This window comes from Anomaloglossus baeobatrachus, chromosome 7 (genome assembly GCF_048569485.1).
Source record: "Anomaloglossus baeobatrachus isolate aAnoBae1 chromosome 7, aAnoBae1.hap1, whole genome shotgun sequence".
Taxonomy (NCBI): domain Eukaryota; kingdom Metazoa; phylum Chordata; class Amphibia; order Anura; family Aromobatidae; genus Anomaloglossus; species Anomaloglossus baeobatrachus.
The window spans coordinates 245,166,870-245,185,890 of NC_134359.1; the positions used below are offsets into that span (position 1 = coordinate 245,166,870).

The 19,021-nt window shown below is 49.4% G+C and overlaps 1 protein-coding gene across 1 annotated transcript in view; it reads left to right on the forward strand.

Annotated features, from left to right (window-relative positions):
• The first annotated feature begins 5,543 nt into the window (after nt 1-5,543).
• MOSMO (modulator of smoothened) overlaps nt 5,544-19,021 on the forward strand; it is a 63,760-nt gene continuing 50,282 nt past the window's right edge. Inside the window, exon 1 of the mRNA XM_075318001.1 lies at nt 5,544-5,761. Within this exon, the coding sequence (XP_075174116.1) occupies nt 5,656-5,761 (106 nt within the window). The 5' untranslated portion in view covers nt 5,544-5,655. The remainder of the gene's footprint in view (nt 5,762-19,021) is intronic.

The window sequence follows — 19,021 nt, forward strand, 5'->3', positions numbered from 1 at the left end:
TCCAAACAAACAGGTGTAGATTCTTGCTGAGATCCTCAGAATTAACTCTTGATCCACTGGCTTCGAATATATCACAGCACATTGCAGGTACATGGATTAAAATACAATGCGAAGAAAACAAACGATATGCACATTATATGACATTACTTCCATATCAAAACACATTGCTTGTAAATTACATGATAATATTCATACAATAAAAATTACATGAAAAGTACATGAATGTATGACAAACATAGTGATATGAATCTTTGCCCAGAGGAGTGCATCACCGTACAGATGCATTGTTATAATTGCCCTATTTCTTAGGAGTGATGCAATAGCTTATGTAGCAATTACCCAACGATCAGTGCACAAATACAATTTAATCCAGAGAAAGAGGAGAAAAAAAAAAAAAAAAAAAAAAGGTTTTGGTGGGTTTATATACCTTATCTGTATCACCAGAGCAGGAACTATAATTGCATAAAATTTATTTCGTATCAACAAACACTACTTGAGTGCTACATTATAATGCTCCCATGATGGAAGTGACCTAGAAAATACATATGCAAATGCATAACAATCAGAGTGATGTGAACTGTTACCAAAGGGAGTATGCCACAATAAGCATAAGTTGTATTTAATTGCCCTGTCAACAGATATGATTGGATGACATATATAGTAAATATCTCACACCCAACAGTCAATGCAAAAAAAAAAAAAAAAAAAAAAAAAAAGAGAAGAGAGGTTCTGGTGGGTATATATACCTTTTCTGTATCTCCAAAGCAAGAACTGCAATTGCATAACAAATCTCTCGTATCAAAAAACACTACTTGAATGCTATATCATAAAGCTCCCATAATGGAAGTGACCTAAAAAATATATGCAAATGCATAACAATCAGAGTGATGTGAACTGTTACCAAAGGGAGTGTGCCACAATAAGCATACGTTGTGTTAATTGCCCTGTCAACAGATATGATTGGATGACATATATAGTAAATATCTCATACCCCACATTCAATGCACTAGTGAGGAAAAAAAAAAAAAAAAGGGGGGGGGTAGGAGGTTCTGGTGGGTATATATACCTTTTCTGTATCTCCAAAGCAAGAACTACAATTGCATAACAATTCTCTCGTATCAAAAAACACTACTTGAATGCTATATCATAAAGCTCCCATAATGGAAGTGACCTAAAAAATATATGCAAATGCATAACAATCAGAGTAATGTGAACTATTATCAAAGAGAGTGTATCACAAAATGCATACGTTATGTTGATTGCCCTGTTAACAGATATGACATGATAACATATATAGTGAATATCTCAAACCCAACAGTCAATGCAGGGAAAAAAAAAAAAAAAAAAAAAAATTCTAGATGTCAATCAGTTGTATTGCAAAATCAGATCTTTGCGTATATTCAAACCATTTGGCTGCCTAGTTCCTAATTTAAAAATCCAAAAAGACTCACGATTTAAGATTTTACGTCTATAGCATCCCCCTCTGATAGGTTTCTGAACCCTTTCTATGCCACAAAAGCTAAAACTACTGTTATCACCTCCGTGTACTTCAGAAAAGTGTTTTGATACCATTGACGTACCAATTTTATTCGTTCCCGAGGCATCAGATAAGTGTCTCCTTATTCGTTTCTTGAGGGGACCAATGGTGCACCCAACATATTGAATTCGACATAGGGTGCATGTTATTAAATAAATTACTCCAGTGGTATTACAGTTGATGAATCTATTAATGTCATAAGTATGACCATTAGCTATAGATGTAAATGTATTCGTCCTATCAGCATGGGAACAAGAAATACAAATATTGTGATGACATTTAAAAAAACCCTTAAGGTCCAACCACGTAGAGCCCTTTTGCGGGGGAGATTTTAAAAAACTAGGGGATACTATATTACCAATTGTGGGAGCTCTTTTTGGAATGAATCTAATATCACATTTGGTCAGTATTTCTCTGGTTGTCAAATCACTATTCAGAATGGGAATATATTTTCTCACAATTCTAACAATGTCATTAAAATCCTCACTATAAGTAGTGACAAAGTTTATAACATTGCTATCATTACTACTTGATGTTTTTACCCTATCTATTAGCAGTGACTCACGTTTCATCTGAGAGACCTCCTCATATGTCCTAGCTAACAGGTTTTTGGGGTAGCCCCTATCTCTTAGATCCTTACACTTGTCTCTTAACGCTTCTTCCACATATCTACTATCTGAGCAATTACGTTTAATTCGGATTAACTCCCCTTTAGGAATGTTAGAAGTCACATGTCTAGGATGACATGAGCCATATCTCAAGATGGTATTCTCGCTTGTAAATTTTTTTTTTCCTCTTTCTCTGGATTAAATTGTATTTGTGCACTGATCGTTGGGTAATTGCTACATAAGCTATTGCATCACTCCTAAGAAATAGGGCAATTATAACAATGCATCTGTACGGTGATACACTCCTCTGGGCAAAGATTCATATCACTATGTTTGTCATACATTCATGTACTTTTCATGTAATTTTTATTGTATGAATATTATCATGTAATTTACAAGCAATGTGTTTTGATATGGAAGTAATGTCATATAATGTGCATATCGTTTGTTTTCTTCGCATTGTATTTTAATCCATGTACCTGCAATGTGCTGTGATATATTCGAAGCCAGTGGATCAAGAGTTAATTCTGAGGATCTCAGCAAGAATCTACACCTGTTTGTTTGGAGGACTTTTTCATGTATGGGTATAAAGAGGACTCAGTTCACATAGTAAAGCCACTTGACAAAGGCTACACTCCTGTAGCCGAAACGCATCGCTGTTGTGTCACTATCCATGGAGGACATTGTCTTAACTGTTCATATGTTTATATGATCGTTTTTACTGGAAACCAAGCAGAATAAAGCATCTGGAAATTTACTGGCATATCTCTCCTTCTTGCGCTGGGCAGAACTCTTCTCTCTTCATTACACACAGGTAGCAGCACCTGCAGCCCGAGCAGCAGAAGGAAATTCGAGCACATGGGTGAGCTGAAAGTTTTTCTCTTTGTCTTTATCACTAGCAAGTGGTGTATTCCCTTCATGCTTTAAACATGCCTCTATTACACCCATCCTCAAAAAGCCCTCCCTTGACCCATCCTCTGTGTCAAGCTATCGCCCCATATCCCTTCTCCCCTATGCCTCAAAACTACTGGAACAGCTTGTCCATCTTGAATTGTCCTCATACCTCTCCTCCTGCTCCCTCTTTGACCAGCTTCAATCTGGCTTCCGACCACATCATTCTACCGAAACTGCCCTAACCAAAGTCACCAATGATCTACTAACCGCCAAAGCCAAGCGACACTACTCTATCCTCCTCCTCCTGGACCTGTCCTCTGCCTTCGACACAGTAGACTATTCCCTCCTAGTACAGATTCTCTCATCTCTCGGCATCACAGACTTGGCCCTATCTTGGATCTCCTCATACCTAACCGACCGAACTTTCAGCGTCTCCCATTCTCACACCACTTCCTCATCTCACCCCCTATCTGTCGGTGTCCCTCAAGGCTCAGTTCTTGGACCCCTGCTGTTCTCCATCTACACCTTCGGCCTGGGACAGCTCATAGAGTCCCACGGCTTCCAGTATCATCTCTATGCCGATGACACACAGATCTACCTCTCTGGACCTGACATTACCTCTCTACTAACCAAAATACCACAATGTCTCTCTGCTATTTCATCCTTCTTCTCTGCACGATTCCTAAAACTTAACATGGACAAAACAGAGTTTATTGTCTTTCCTCCTCCTCACTCACCTCCTCCAACAAGCCTTTCCATCAAACTCGATGGTTGCTCACTCACCCCAGTCTCACAAGCTCGTTGCCTTGGAGTGACCCTCGACTCTGCTCTATCCTTCAAGCCACACATCCAAGCCCTCTTCAACTCATGCCGATTACAACTCAAAAATATCTCCCGGATCCGTGCTTTCCTTAACCAAGAATCTGCAAAAACATTAGTGCATGCCCTCATCATCTCCCGCCTCGACTACTGCAACCTCCTGCTCTCTGGCCTACCTTCCAACACTCTTGCACCCCTCCAATCTATCCTAAACTCTGCAGCCCGCTTAATCCACCTCTCCCCTCGCTACTCCCCAGCCTTGCCACTCTGCCAATCCCTTCACTGGCTTCCCATCGCCCAACGACTCCAGTTCAAAACATTAACCATGACATACAAAGCCATGCACAACCTGTCTCCTCCCTACATCTGTGACCTAGTCTCCCGGTACCTACCTGCACGCAACCTTAGATCCTCACAAGATCTCCTTCTCTGCTCCTCTCTTATCTCCTCTTCCCACAATCGTGTACAAGATTTCTCCCGCGCATCCCCCATACTCTGGAACGCTCTACCTCAGCACATCAGACTCTCCACTACCATGGAAAGCTTCAAGAGGAACCTCAAGACCCACCTCTTCCAACAAGCCTACAACCTACAATAGCCCTCAGTCCAGTAGACCACTGCACCACCAGCTCTGTCCTCACCTATTGTACCATCACCCATTCCCTGTAGACTGTGAGCCCTCGCGGGCAGGGTCCTCTCTCCTCCTATACCAGTCTGTCTTGTACTGTTAATGATTGTTGTACGTATACCCTCTTTCACTTGTAAAGCGCCATGGAATAAATGGCGCTATAATAATAAATAATAATAATAATAGGGAAAGAGACAGACGGGGAAAGAGATAGAGACAAACAGACAATAGAGACAGACACGCGCACACACACACACACACACACACACACACACACACACACACACACACACACACACACACACACACACACACACACACACACACACACAGATAGAGAGAGACAGAGAGACTGATATAGAGACAGACAGAGTGATAGGCACAGACAGATACACAGAGACAGACAGGGAAAGAGACAGAGAGAGACACAGAGAGACACACAGACAGAGACTGGGAGATAGACAGAGACAGTTACTATCCCGGGCACCACAGAATACTACAGCTAGTATAAAATATTGTTAATATTTTTATAACCCAAATTAATAAGGTTATTCAATGTGCAATGAAAATTGTATAAAAAATGCAAAAAAAATATGTATATATTTTTTATTTTATTCTTTTCCTATATTTGTGCTGGCGAAATAAAAAAAAATGTTATTTACAGGGTTAAGCATTTAAGCAACCATCCTGTGAATAATAACAAGACACCGTTACTTATATATTAGGTCCGGGTGCTCAAGGCAACCAATGAGGTGTCAGCTCTCATCTTTCAAAGGCTAGTTGGAAAATAAGAGCAGTAGCCTGATTGGTTGCTGTAGACAACTCCTCCCTAGTCCCCTGGTGTTACTATGTGACTGATCACACGTCCCGGCGCACTGTACAGTCAGGCCCCCCTGTATCACGTGACCCGATCGTTGTTGCTAGGGAGAGGTTGTCCTCCGCCAGCTTCCGTAGTAACAAGGTGCGGGCGGAGCGGGCAGTATCGGTGGGCGGGACAGAGAGCGCTGTTTACTTCCGGGGGTCTCTCAGGAGAGGGGGGGATTTGAGTTCCGGGGCAGTATCCGGCCCGGTCCCTGCGCTGGGGTTGGTGGTTTACACGGAGGGATCGCCCCCTCCGTCTGAGAGGGGAGCGGGCACCGGGAGGCCCGGCGGCGGCGGGGGGGAAAGATATGGATAAACTGACCATCATTTCAGGATGTCTGTTTCTGGCTGCGGATATCTTTGCCATCGCCAGCATCGCCAACCCGGACTGGATAAACACCGGGGAGTCCGCGGGTGAGTGTGCGGAGCACGGGCGATGGAAGGCGCTGCAGTCAGTGTGTACAGCGGAGGAGCGGCGGTACCCTGCCGGATAGAGAGAGAGCTGGGGGAAGAGACAGCCTGGGGGACCCTGCCAGAGAGAGGCGAGGGGAGAGAGAGCCTGGGGGAAGAGAGAGCCTGGGGGACCCTGCCAGAGAGAGGCGAGGGGAGAGAGAGCCTGGGGGAAGAGAGCCTGGGGGACCCTGCCAGAGAGAGGCCAGGGGAGAGAGAGCTGGGGGACCCTGCCAGAGAGAGGCGAGGGGAGAGAGAGCCTGGGGGAAGAGAGAGCCTGGGGGACCCTGCCAGAGAGAGGCGAGGGGAGAGAGCCTGGGGGACCCTGCCAGAGAGAGGCCAGGGGAGAGAGAGCTGGGGGACCCTGCCAGAGAGAGGCGAGGGGAGAGAGAGCCTGGGGGACCCTGCCAGAGAGAGGCCAGGGGAGAGAGAGCTGGGGGACCCTGCCAGAGAGAGGCCAGGGGAGAGAGAGCTGGGGGACCCTGCCAGAGAGAGGCCAGGGGAGAGAGAGCTGGGGGACCCTGCCAGAGAGAGGCCAGGGGAGAGAGAGCCTAGGGGACCCTGCCAGAGAGAGGCCAGGGGAGAGAGAGCCTAGGGGACACTGCCAGAGAGAGAGGCCAGGGGAGAGAGAGCCTGGGGGACCCTGCCAGAGAGAGAGGCCAGGGGAGAGAGAGCCTGGGGGACCCTGCCAGAGAGAGAGGCCAGGGGAGAGAGAGCCTGGGGGACCCTGCCAGAGAGAGAGGCCAGGGGAGAGAGAGCCTGGGGGACCCTACCAGAGAGAGAGGGGAGAGAGAGCCTGGGGGACCCTGCCAGAGAGAGAGGGGAGAGAGAGCCTGGGGGACCCTGCCAGAGAGAGAGGGGAGAGAGAGCCTGGGGGACCCTGCCAGAGAGAGGGGAGAGAGAGCATGGGGGACCCTGCCAGAGAGAGGGGAGAGAGAGCATGGGGGACCCTGCCAGAGAGAGGGGAGAGAGAGCATGGGGGACCCTGCCAGAGAGAGGGGAGAGAGAGCATGGGGGACCCTGCCAGAGAGAGGGGAGAGAGAGCATGGGGGACCCTGCCAGAGAGAGGGGAGAGAGAGCATGGGGGACCCTGCCAGAGAGAGGCGAGGGGAGAGAGAGCTGGGGGACCCTGCCAGAGAGAGGCGAGGGGAGAGAGAGCTGGGGGACCCTGCCAGAGAGAGGCCAGGGGAGAGAGAGCCTAGGGGACCCTGCCAGAGAGAGGCCAGGGGAGAGAGAGCCTAGGGGACCCTGCCAGAGAGAGGCCAGGGGAGAGAGAGCCTAGGGGACCCTGCCAGAGAGAGGCCAGGGGAGAGAGAGCCTAGGGGACCCTGCCAGAGAGAGGCCAGGGGAGAGAGAGCCTAGGGGACCCTGCCAGAGAGAGGCCAGGGGAGAGAGAGCCTAGGGGACACTGCCAGAGAGAGAGGCCAGGGGAGAGAGAGCCTAGGGGACACTGCCAGAGAGAGAGGCCAGGGGAGAGAGAGCCTAGGGGACACTGCCAGAGAGAGAGGCCAGGGGAGAGAGAGCCTGGGGGACCCTGCCAGAGAGAGAGGCCAGGGGAGAGAGAGCCTGGGGGACCCTGCCAGAGAGAGAGGCCAGGGGAGAGAGAGCCTGGGGGACCCTGCCAGAGAGAGAGGCCAGGGGAGAGAGAGCCTGGGGGACCCTGCCAGAGAGAGAGGCCAGGGGAGAGAGAGCCTGGGGGACCCTGCCAGAGAGAGAGGCCAGGGGAGAGAGAGCCTGGGGGACCCTGCCAGAGAGAGAGGCCAGGGGAGAGAGAGCCTGGGGGACCCTGCCAGAGAGAGAGGCCAGGGGAGAGAGAGCCTGGGGGACCCTGCCAGAGAGAGAGGCCAGGGGAGAGAGAGCCTGGGGGACCCTGCCAGAGAGAGAGGGGAGAGAGAGCCTGGGGGACCCTGCCAGAGAGAGAGGGGAGAGAGAGCCTGGGGGACCCTGCCAGAGAGAGAGGGGAGAGAGAGCCTGGGGGACCCTGCCAGAGAGAGAGGGGAGAGAGAGCCTGGGGGACCCTGCCAGAGAGAGAGGGGAGAGAGAGCCTGGGGGACCCTGCCAGAGAGAGAGGGGAGAGAGAGCCTGGGGGACCCTGCCAGAGAGAGAGGGGAGAGAGAGCCTGGGGGACCCTGCCAGAGAGAGAGGGGAGAGAGAGCCTGGGGGACCCTGCCAGAGAGAGAGGGGAGAGAGAGCCTGGGGGACCCTGCCAGAGAGAGAGGGGAGAGAGAGCCTGGGGGACCCTGCCAGAGAGAGAGGGGAGAGAGAGCCTGGGGGACCCTGCCAGAGAGAGAGGGGAGAGAGAGCCTGGGGGACCCTGCCAGAGAGAGAGGGGAGAGAGAGCCTGGGGGACCCTGCCAGAGAGAGAGGGGAGAGAGAGCCTGGGGGACCCTGCCAGAGAGAGAGGGGAGAGAGAGCCTGGGGGACCCTGCCAGAGAGAGAGGGGAGAGAGAGCCTGGGGGACCCTGCCAGAGAGAGAGGGGAGAGAGAGCCTGGGGGACCCTGCCAGAGAGAGAGGGGAGAGAGAGCCTGGGGGACCCTGCCAGAGAGAGAGGGGAGAGAGAGCCTGGGGGACCCTGCCAGAGAGAGAGGGGAGAGAGAGCCTGGGGGACCCTGCCAGAGAGAGAGGGGAGAGAGAGCCTGGGGGACCCTGCCAGAGAGAGAGGGGAGAGAGAGCCTGGGGGACCCTGCCAGAGAGAGGGGAGAGAGAGCATGGGGGACCCTGCCAGAGAGAGGGGAGAGAGAGCATGGGGGACCCTGCCAGAGAGGCGAGGGGAGAGAGAGCCTGGGGGACCCTGCCAGAGAGAGGCGAGGGGAGAGAGAGCCTGGGGGACCCTGCCAGAGAGAGGCGAGGGGAGAGAGAGCCTGGGGGACCCTGCCAAAGAGAGGCGAGGGGAGAGAGAGCCTGGGGGACCCTGCCAGAGAGAGGCCAGGGGAGAGAGAGCCTGGGGGACCCTGCCAGAGAGAGAGGCCAGGGGAGAGAGAGCCTGGGGGACCCTGCCAGAGAGAGAGGCGAGGGGAGAGAGAGCCTGGGGGACCCTGCCAGAGAGAGGCGAGGGGAGAGAGAGCCTGGGGGACCCTGCCAGAGAGAGGCGAGGGGAGAGAGAGCCTGGGGGACCCTGCCAGAGAGGCGAGGGGAGAGAGAGCCTGGGGGACCCTGCCAGAGAGAGGCGAGGGGAGAGAGAGCCTGGGGGACCCTGCCAGAGAGAGGCGAGGGGAGAAAGAGCTTGTTGGGCCCTGCCAGAGAGAGGCGAGGGGAGAAAGAGCTTGGGGGACCCTGCCAGAGAGAGGCGAGGGGAGAGAGCCGGGGGGGTGGAGGACCCTGCCAGAGAGAGGTGAGGGGAGAGAGAGCCGGGGGGGTGGGGGACCCTGCCGAAGGAAAAGAGAGCTGGTGCAGGGGATCATGCTGGAGGGAGAGAGAGTCGAGGAGGAGGGGACCCTGCCAGGGGGAGAGAGAACCTGAGGGACTCTGCCAGAGAAAGAGAGCTGGGGGGACCCTGCCAGAGGGAGAGAGCTGCGGAAGAGAGAGCCTGGGGTACCCTGCTGCTGGAGTAAGCCAGAGGAAGGGACAGGGGGGACCATGAATGGGGAAGAAATAGAGAGCTCGGGGGGGGGACCCTGCTGGAGGAAGAGCGAGTGCTGGGGGTGGATCGGGGACTCTGCTGAAGGAAGAGAGAGCTTGGGGGAGGGGACCCTGTAGGAGGGAGAGGAAAACTGGGGGGGGACCCTGCCGCCGGAGGAAGGGAGAGCCAGGGAGGGAGAGAGCTGGGGGACCCCTGCTGGGGAGAGAGAGAGAGAGCACGAGAGAGCTGGGTGCAGAGGGGGGTGGACCCGGGACCTTGCTGGAGGAAGAGAGAGCTGGGGGGAACGGTCCCTGCCAGAGGAAGAGAGAGCTGGGGGAATGGGACCCTGCTGGAGGGAGAGAGTCGGGGGGGGGGGGGGGGTACCCTGGAGAGAGCCGGGGGAGGGGACTCTCCCGGAGGGAGAGGAAAGCTGTGGGGGATCCTGCTGCTGGTGGAAGAGAGAGCCAAGGAGGGAGAGAGCTGGGGGGAGACAGCTTGGATGACCCTGCCTGGGGGGAGAGAGAGTCGGGGGGACCCTGCCGAGGGAGAGAGCCAGAAGGACCCTGTCAAGGTGAAGGAGAGAGAGTCGGAAGGGGGGTGGGGCAACATGCCGGAGGAAGAGAGGTGTGGGAAGGGGGGGACCCTGCCAGGGGGAGCTGAAGTTACAGGGGTCAGCAGCTGTGGATGTCTCACTCCTCCATCCTTGCTGTGGATAATGGGGTCCCTCGCAGCAGGGGACTCTGGGTGAAGCCACTAATATCTGGAGAAAATGGAGAAGGTAGAAAACTTCTTGTAATTGGGCCTAATTCTTAAATATGATTTGACTTCAGCAAGGATCAAAAATCTGAGCAGGTCACATCTGGCAGGATCCTACTGAGGAGACTGTAGGGGGCGACACGGTGGGATAGTAGGGGATGGTGGTAGGTGACGACATAGCGGAGATATGTGGTTATGGCGGTAGAGAACGTCTGGTTTCACAAACTCCCATCCATTCAACAGTGGATCTTGGGCTCCCCCTTGTCACGATTAGTGGGGGATCCAGCGGTAAAACCTGCAGTGATCATACACCTATCATTTCATGGATAATAATGGTGTGCGTGTACAAAATACAATGTTATGACTTGGTAACTTACGTTACACAAAAAAGTAACGTAATTACCAAGTAATAACATTGTATTTTGTATTTAATTTCTATTGTTGGAAAATCAAACTGTGTTGAAATCTATTGAGAATAGTTCAATGTACAATATACATTCACTCATTTTGTGCCTGCCTTCAAAGAACAGTCTGTAGCCATTATTAACTCAGTTTTTTGGCTTGTGAATGTAACGTAAGTTACCATGGAATGACCCAATACTGGAATCATGCCCTGTCGTCTGATGAGACCAAGAAATGTATTTGGTTCATAAAGTGTCGAGTGTGTGTGGCAGCAACCAGGTGAGAACAAAGACAAGTGTGTCCTGCCTACAGTCAGGCATGGTGGTGGGAGTGTCATGGTTGGGGGTTGCATGAGAGTTGCCAGATGTGGGGAGCTACAGTCCATTGAGGGATCCATGAATGCCAACATGTACTGGGCCATACTGGAGCAGAGCACGATCCCCCTCCTTTGGATTCCAACATAACAACTACCCCAAACACACCTCCAAGACGATCACTGCCTTGCTAAAGAAACTAAGGGTAAAGGTGCTGAACTGGCCAAAGGTCTCCAGCCCTAAACCCTATTGAGCATTTTTAGGGCCTCCTCAAACGGCAGGAGGAGGAGGGCAAGGTCTCTAACATCCAGCAGCTTTGTGATGTTGTCATGGAGGATGGAAGAGGATCCAGCGGCTCCTGTGAAGCTCTAGTGACCTCCATACCCAAGAGAGTTAAGGCAGTGCCTGAAAATAATGGTGGCCACAGAAAATCTTGACACTTTATGCACAATTTGGCCATTTTCCCTTAGGGGTGTACTCACTTTTCTAGCCAGCGGTTTAGACATTAATGGCTGTGTTGAGTTATTTGGAGGACACCAAATCTGCTGGCTGTAGATTGCAGGAAGGCTGTCAGCATTGTGTACTCTATGGTGAGTTGTTTTTTTTTTCTCTCCCAAGCAGCCATAATTAGAAATATGATGGTCCTCGCAGGGCTGGGAGCGGACCACCGCCTGCACCCGCATCTTTCATGGCTGCAGTCTACGTGCTTTGCTTTTCCAGAGCAGCTTTTTTTTTTTCTTTCTTGTAACCAAAGAATTAAAATTGATTTTGTATAGGAACTGAGTTATTTTGTTTGTTTCTTGGGCTCGGTATCGACCGGCCGCTGCACCATTAGTGGATTATTTAGACTTTGCCTTTGTAAATGGAGATGGGAACGGCACGTGACTGCACAACGTGGTTGATTTCCCAGTAAATGTCCTTACTTGATTTTCCCCCATGGTCCTATGTAACCTGCTGGTTATATTGTGTGCAGGGGGCCTTTGCCCCCTTTTGCTGAGTCAATAGGGGTCCGACAAATACACTATAATGTTCAGAGATTGGAATATATTATTGTGCAAAACTGCTGGCGTGGGTTCAGTGTTCTGGTGAAATATGGGCTTAATTAACAAGCATTCGTAACCGTTTTATTTTTTGGGTCAAAACTGCTGAGGCCAGATGTTACTCCAGTGAGATTAATAAAAACCCGTTTCTGCTTTATCCCATGGTATTATAGCTCATTTCCATTACAATATTGGTACGGTTTTTATTATTTTAGGAGGGGCGAGGGGTAGACCCTTTGTCACTGTGTATCCTATGCAAACGTAAAAGACCTAATAAAGGCACTTTCCTGATCACAATCCAATGGCAAATTTCTCTATGTATTTTTGGTGCTATATATTTCTGTAGAGTCTGCTTGGAAAAGGAGAGAATTAAAAAAGTTACCAGGTTTTTGCTATGTAATCTAAGAGCCGCTTGATGTCAGTACTGAACCCCTGATTCTGGTGATGTCACTTGCTTGGCTGCTTGTTGTCACTGATATAATCCCTGTTTTCTCAGTTGTAGATTTAACAGAGCTCTAAACCTTGACCCCGGGTAACCCCTCTAACACTGATTGGCAGATTTCTGTCAGTATACACAGAAAGCTGCCGATCATTGGTGGGGGCGTGGATACACAGCATTTGACTACAAGGAATGAGACAATTAGTCCTGTAGTGATAATCTCCTGCTGATAAAACACTGATTGTATTGAAATAGCAACACACACAGCTCATTAAAGGGAACCTGTCAGGTGCAATATGCACTCAGAACCACTTGCTAATCACTGCCTAACTGTCCCTGTATATAGTAGCATACATAAGGAGATCTTTAGGAAAAGTATTTCTAATGATCCTTTATGATATGCTAATGAGTGCAGGGACTAGTCACAAGGGTGTTACTTCCTGCACTCATTCCGCCCTCTTAGCAGGTGCTAACATGCTATTCAATGACCAGTATAATCAGCGGTGACGTACATACTTGTGTCCGTTGTCACCGCTTCAGACGCCGGGCAGTGCGCATGATCAAATGTCCCAGCACTTCCGGTCATGCGCAGTATCAATCTGGGTGTACGCGTCCTGGCTTCAGAGAGGTCTAGTCCGCATGACTGGAAGTGCCAGGACTTCCAATCATGCGCACTACCCAGCGTCTGAGCTGTGACAACGGACACAGGTACGTGCGTCACCGCTGATGACACTGGGCAATGGGCATTGAATAGCATGTTAGCACACCCCTGCGAGCGTGCTAACATGCTAAGAGGGCGGAATGAGTGCAAGAACTATGGCCCTTGTGACTAGTCCCTCTCCTCATTAGCATATCGTAAAGGATCTTTAGAAATACTTCTTCTAAAGATCTCTTTATGTATATTACTATAGCCTGGGACAGCTAGGCAGTGATTAGCAATATGCACCCAGAACCGCTCGTGGTTCTGGGTGCATATTGCACCTGACAGGTTCACTTTAAATCCTGAGCCCTGTATAACCCCGCCCACACCACCTAATTGTAAAGTGCTGCGAATATGTTGGCACTATATAAACTTTATTATTATTATTGCCAGATTTCGGTCAGTCTGCACAGAAAGCTGCCAATCAGTTGGTGGGGGAGGCGTTACACAGCAGTTGACTAGAAGCCATGAGACTACTAAAGGTACCGTCACACTAAAGGTACCGTCACACTAAGCAACATCGCTAGCAACATCGCTGCTGAGGCACAACTTGCTAGTGATGTCGCTGTGTGTGACATCCAGCAACAACCTGGCCCCTGCTGTGAGGTCGTTGGTTGGTGCTGAATGTCTTGGGCCATTTTTTAGTTGTTGCTGTCCCGCTGTGAAGCACACATCGCTGTGTGTGACAGCGACATAGCAACAACTGAATGTGCAGTGAGCAGGGAGCCGGCTTCTGCGGAGGCTGGTAACCAATGTAAATATCGGGTAACCAAGAAGCCCTTCCCTTGGTTACCCGATATTTACCTTTGATACCAGCGTCCGCCGCTCTCAGCTGTCAGTGCCGGCTCCCTGCTCTCTGCACACGTAGCCGGAGTACACATCGGGTAATTAACCTGATGTGTACTGTGGCTAGGAGTGCAGGGAGCAGGGAGCCGGCATTGACAGCTAAGAGCGGCAGACGCTGGTAACAAAGTTAAATATCGGGTAACCAAGGGAAGGGCTTCTTGATTACCCGATGTTTACCGTGGTTACCAGCGTCCGCAGAAGCCGGCTCCCTGCTGCCTGCACACGTAGCAGAGTACACATCGGGTAATTAACCCGATGTGTACTGTGGCTAGGTGTGCAGGGAGCCAGCGCTAAGCAGTGTGCGCTGGTAACCAAGGTAAATATCGGGTTGGTTACCCGATATATACCTTAGTTACCAAGCGCAGCATGCTTCCACGTGTAGCGACGCTCCAGCGATCCCTGCCAGGTCAGGTTGCTGGTGGGATCGCTGGAGTGTCGCTTAGTGTGACATCTCACCAGCGACCTCCTAGCAACTTACCAGCGATCCCTATCAGGTTGTATCGTTGTTGGGATCGCTGGTAAGTTGTTTAGTGTGACTGGGCCTTAAGCCTGTAGTGGTAATCACCTGCTGATAAAACACTTATTGTATTGAAATAACAACACACAGCCCAGTAAGTGACACATTGCTGGAATCAGAGGCTCAGCCCCTACATTATGCTGCTCTCCAATTACATAGCAAAAACCTGCTGATAAATTCTCTTTAAGACGCCTATACACCTTGGATAGCTGTTTGTTATTCCCCATACAAATGAAAGCTCAGTTTTGCTTAGCTAATGTCTTGAAGACGGAGCAGAGAAAGTTCTGCACATGAGGATTGGGTTCACTTTGCCCGACTCTTGTCTCCTCCATCATCAATTGTTGGAGGTCTGGTAATATCTTTCTCCCCACTGAATTATCTATTATTATTATTACTGAATGACCGTATTGGATATATGATCGTAGCCTTATAGTGGAATTATATAGTAGCACCTGATGGGTTTGTTACCGCCTGACTCCAGTGCTACCTTTATAATCTCGTAAAAATAAGAATTTTTTAGGACTTTCCATTAGATGTATAATTTAATTAGCAAAATCACTTTCCATTTATTCCTCTGTTAACTGATCTTGGTGCATTGAAAATAATGTAATAAATCAGGAGTGTAGAGTGCGGTGGCATCAGCCGGCCTGCAGGAGCCTGTGCCCCCTGACGAAGGTTGAGAAGCCGAAACACGTGTCGGGAGTCCCCTATACAGCGGTAAATATACAATCTACATTGTCTTCTATAATTCTATAACCCTGTGGCCTGTTGTCCTAGTATGCCGCAATATGTGGTAGTCACTGTTAACCTATGCCGCAATATGTGGCAGTGATGATCGGCTTTCTTATGTCTACGATTATAAGATTCTTGGCATACATTACAGAGCCTCTTTTGGCTACACATTGACTCTGTGAAGATATATGACATAGTGACATCTACTGGCCACTTGTGGTAACTACATCCATGTGATAGGATCTATTTGGTTTTTGACTTTTTGATCCCAGTACATATATTATGTATTGTTGCCCTTTATGTTGTGTGATATATGATATCTAACTATATGTGATGAGCTAATAAAGTATATACATGCCTGCCAGCTATCCATTTGTAGATATATGTGCTGGATATCATTGAGAGATCTCTTATTATGCTGGCATAGACACAATGGTATATACATAGTCTCTGTTAAAACTATGGATCATACAATGAGTAGCATATATTATGTGCTGATATGGGCATGTATATGTGGCTAATGGTGTTTTTTGTGTGGGAGATTGGATGTATTACTAGAGTTTGTGGCCTTAATAAGTTATATAATTAACAATTATAAATCGTAAAATCCCGCTGTATATATAGGATGTATATGTTGTGTCCACACATTCACTTGTGATAATCATGAAAAATAAAGAAATCATTGCTTTTGTACAACTTTGATTCTCTATCTTATTGGGCTTTGATCGTTTCTCTCTCTCTTTGTTTCTTAGTGGAATTATATAGTAGCACCTGATGGGTTTGTTACCGCCTGACTCCAGTGCTACCTTTATAATCTCGTAAAAATAAGAATTTTTTAGGACTTTCCATTAGATGTATAATTTAATTAGCAAAATCACTTTCCATTTATTCCTCTGTTAACTGATCTTGGTGCATTGAAAATAATGTAATAAATCAGGAGTGTAGAGTGCGGTGGCATCAGCCGGCCTGCAGGAGCCTGTGCACCATTAATTGGATAAAGCAGGTCCGCCTGGCACCTCCAACCTGAGCCGAGTACATCAAGAGATTGATCAGCAGACTGGAGCTCGGCCAGCTCTCGGACTTTACGGATTGATCGTATAGATGTCTGGCCCTTCTTAATTAATAGTCGCTTTGTGGGCGATGTATCTTGTCTTAATCACTGAGATTACACTCGCTTTTTAGAGGTGCCGGGTGGGAGTCGGGTGCATCAACCCATCTGTGTGCGGACAGATGAATGTTTCCATGTCAATAAACCACAGATACACATTTTTCAAAGATCAAAACTCTTGTTCTTTTGACAATCTTGTCATGTATATTTTCTCGGCATTTTAGAACTTAACATGAGTTGGGGTCCTCGAGTGGATGGCCTTTGTTCTGCAGATTAATGTAGTGGCTGTGGCTTTTAACCCCTTAGGCTACATTCACACGACCGTTCCGTTTTTGCGGTCTGCAAAGATGCATCTGTGTGACAACCGCATCTATCCCGTTCCATTCAGTATATGGTCCTTGTGACATCCGTGTGACTTCCGTCACGGAAGGAGAGTTGCATACAGTCCAGGGTATCTGGCCAGATGCTCGTCCCCACATACTCACCGATCACCGGCGCGGCTGTCACACTGCTACTGCGGCAGCTCATTGTTTTTCCCAAGCCTGCCGCTCATTAGGCTCATACATATTCACTCCTCCCCCCCGTCTGTGATTGGTTACAGTCAATACACTACAAAAAAATACAGTTTGCACTCTGATAATGCTAAAGTATGGAAACCATGAATGTGTGAACATGGACCTGCATTACTGCTAAGGAAAATCTAAGAATAATGAGCTGTTTAGCATATATAAATGGCCATTTGTATATCTGGCCAGTTGCCACGTCACGGCATATCTCGTAACTGGGTACCTACACTATGCTGAAGCCTCTCTGAGTTAAAAATCGGTTACAGTCAGACGGGCCCCCACGCTGAGTGCCAGCTGTCTGACTGCAACCAATCACAGCTGCCGGTGGGCGGGGCTATATCGTACAATAAATAATTTAAAAAAAAAAAGTGTGGTCCCCCCAATTTTGATACGGGCGTCTGGTTTTGTTTTGTTTTTTTTGTTTGTTTTTTTTCTTCTCCCCTTATTTCACAAGCCATAACTTTTTTTTTTTTTTTTCTTTTCTTTTCAGTTTATATAGTTGTGTGAGGGTTTGTTTTTGTTTTTTTTGTTTTTTTTTTGGCAGCATGAGTTGTACTTTTGAATGACACCATCCAAGTTGGTAAGGCGGGAAAAAAATTCCAAATGTGGTGCAATAACAAAAAAAAAGTTTAAAATCTGCAATTGTTTTTTGTTGTTTTATTCCCAGAGATCATTTTACCAGAAAACAGATCTCTCTAGAGGGGGGGCCCAGATACTCAATGCAGCGTTGCTCTGTGTGGGGGCCGGTGACGCGGCTGTGCTCTGTGCGGGGGGCCGGTGACGCGGCTGTGCTCTGTGCGGGGGGCCGGTGACGCGGCTGTGCTCTGTGCGGGGGGCCGGTGACGCGGCTGTGCTCTGTGCGGGGGGCCGGTGACGCGGCTGTGCTCTGTGCGGGGGGCCGGTGACGCGGCTGTGCTCTGTGCGGGGGGCCGGTGACGCGGCTGTGCTCTGTGCGGGGGGCCGGTGACGCGGCTGTGCTCTGTGCGGGGGGCCGGTGACGCCGCTCTGCTCTGTGCGGGGGGCCGGTGACGCCGCTCTGCTCTGTGCGGTCACCAGCCATTTTGAAGATATCAGCGGTGAGCGCTTCAAATAATGGCGGCCAGAGTCTGCACGTGCGCAGTTGAGAGCTTGAGCTGAGCGCTCTATCTGCGCATGCGCTGACCCTAGGCGCCATTATTTGAAACCCTGACTGCCGACATCTTCAGAATGACTGCCCGCCGTACAGGGCAGGCGCCCGCTCAGCAGAACGGAGCAGCCGAGCACATAGCACCCCCACACAGAGCAGAGCGGCACCGCCTGATGCACAGACCAGCGCTGGCAGCACACCACATAGTATTACCCCTGCCTTCTTTGACCCCTCTGCACAACCCCCCCCCCCCCCCCCCCGGTAAGCTACATTCGGATTTTAAGACGCACCCCTCATTATTTTCCTCCCAAAGCTTTTGGAGGAAAAGTGCGTCTTATAATCCAAAAAATACGGTATATACCGCCGATCAGAGACTAATTAGGCCTCCGTCCAGTGGGTGCGGGTCCACAGTGTGCTCATTGTATATACTGTGAGCTTTCCCGGCATATATAGTAATTGGCGGGAGTGGGGACTATTGCTTTGTGATGAGCCCTTTACTAAAGGACGTACTGCCGTGTTTTGGCTGGTGCTGTTTTTCTAGCACGCCTTGTTTGTTTGTTCTCCGTTATTTGCCATTTCGATGTTTTGGGGGGTTTTTTTTGCACATATATTCTTAAAGAAGCGGCAGATATCGCAACCGCTCTGGAAAAAAAATCCTTTAAAAGGCTTCCCCGGAGGATCCCGCAGGCAGGAGTAACAGTTTGTCTTTCTAGTGTTATAACTGTTAGATTTATCATCGGGGAATCTAATTAAGCTTCACAGAAAAGGAGGCCAGAGGTAATTTCTAGCCCGGCTTCCTGTAAACAGCCAGAATATGGATCGTGGAGAACGTCTCCGCTCCTCTGTCGCAGGCTTCCTAATACACGGGATAATGGGAGCTTTAATGAAAGACCCCATACCTCTCTGTATTCACTGCCCACCTCCCAGCTATCTGTGGGAAATGGTGTAAACCGGCGTCCGAATACAGTAATTGGCAGCGAAGCGTGCGCCAGAGAAGTAAAATATTAATGCGGGGAACACATTGATAAAACCTGAATTATTAATACCTAGGAATTAAGCATTTATTGCAATCTGTTTTGGCTGCTAAAGTGGTTTTTTTTGTGTTATTAAAACAAACA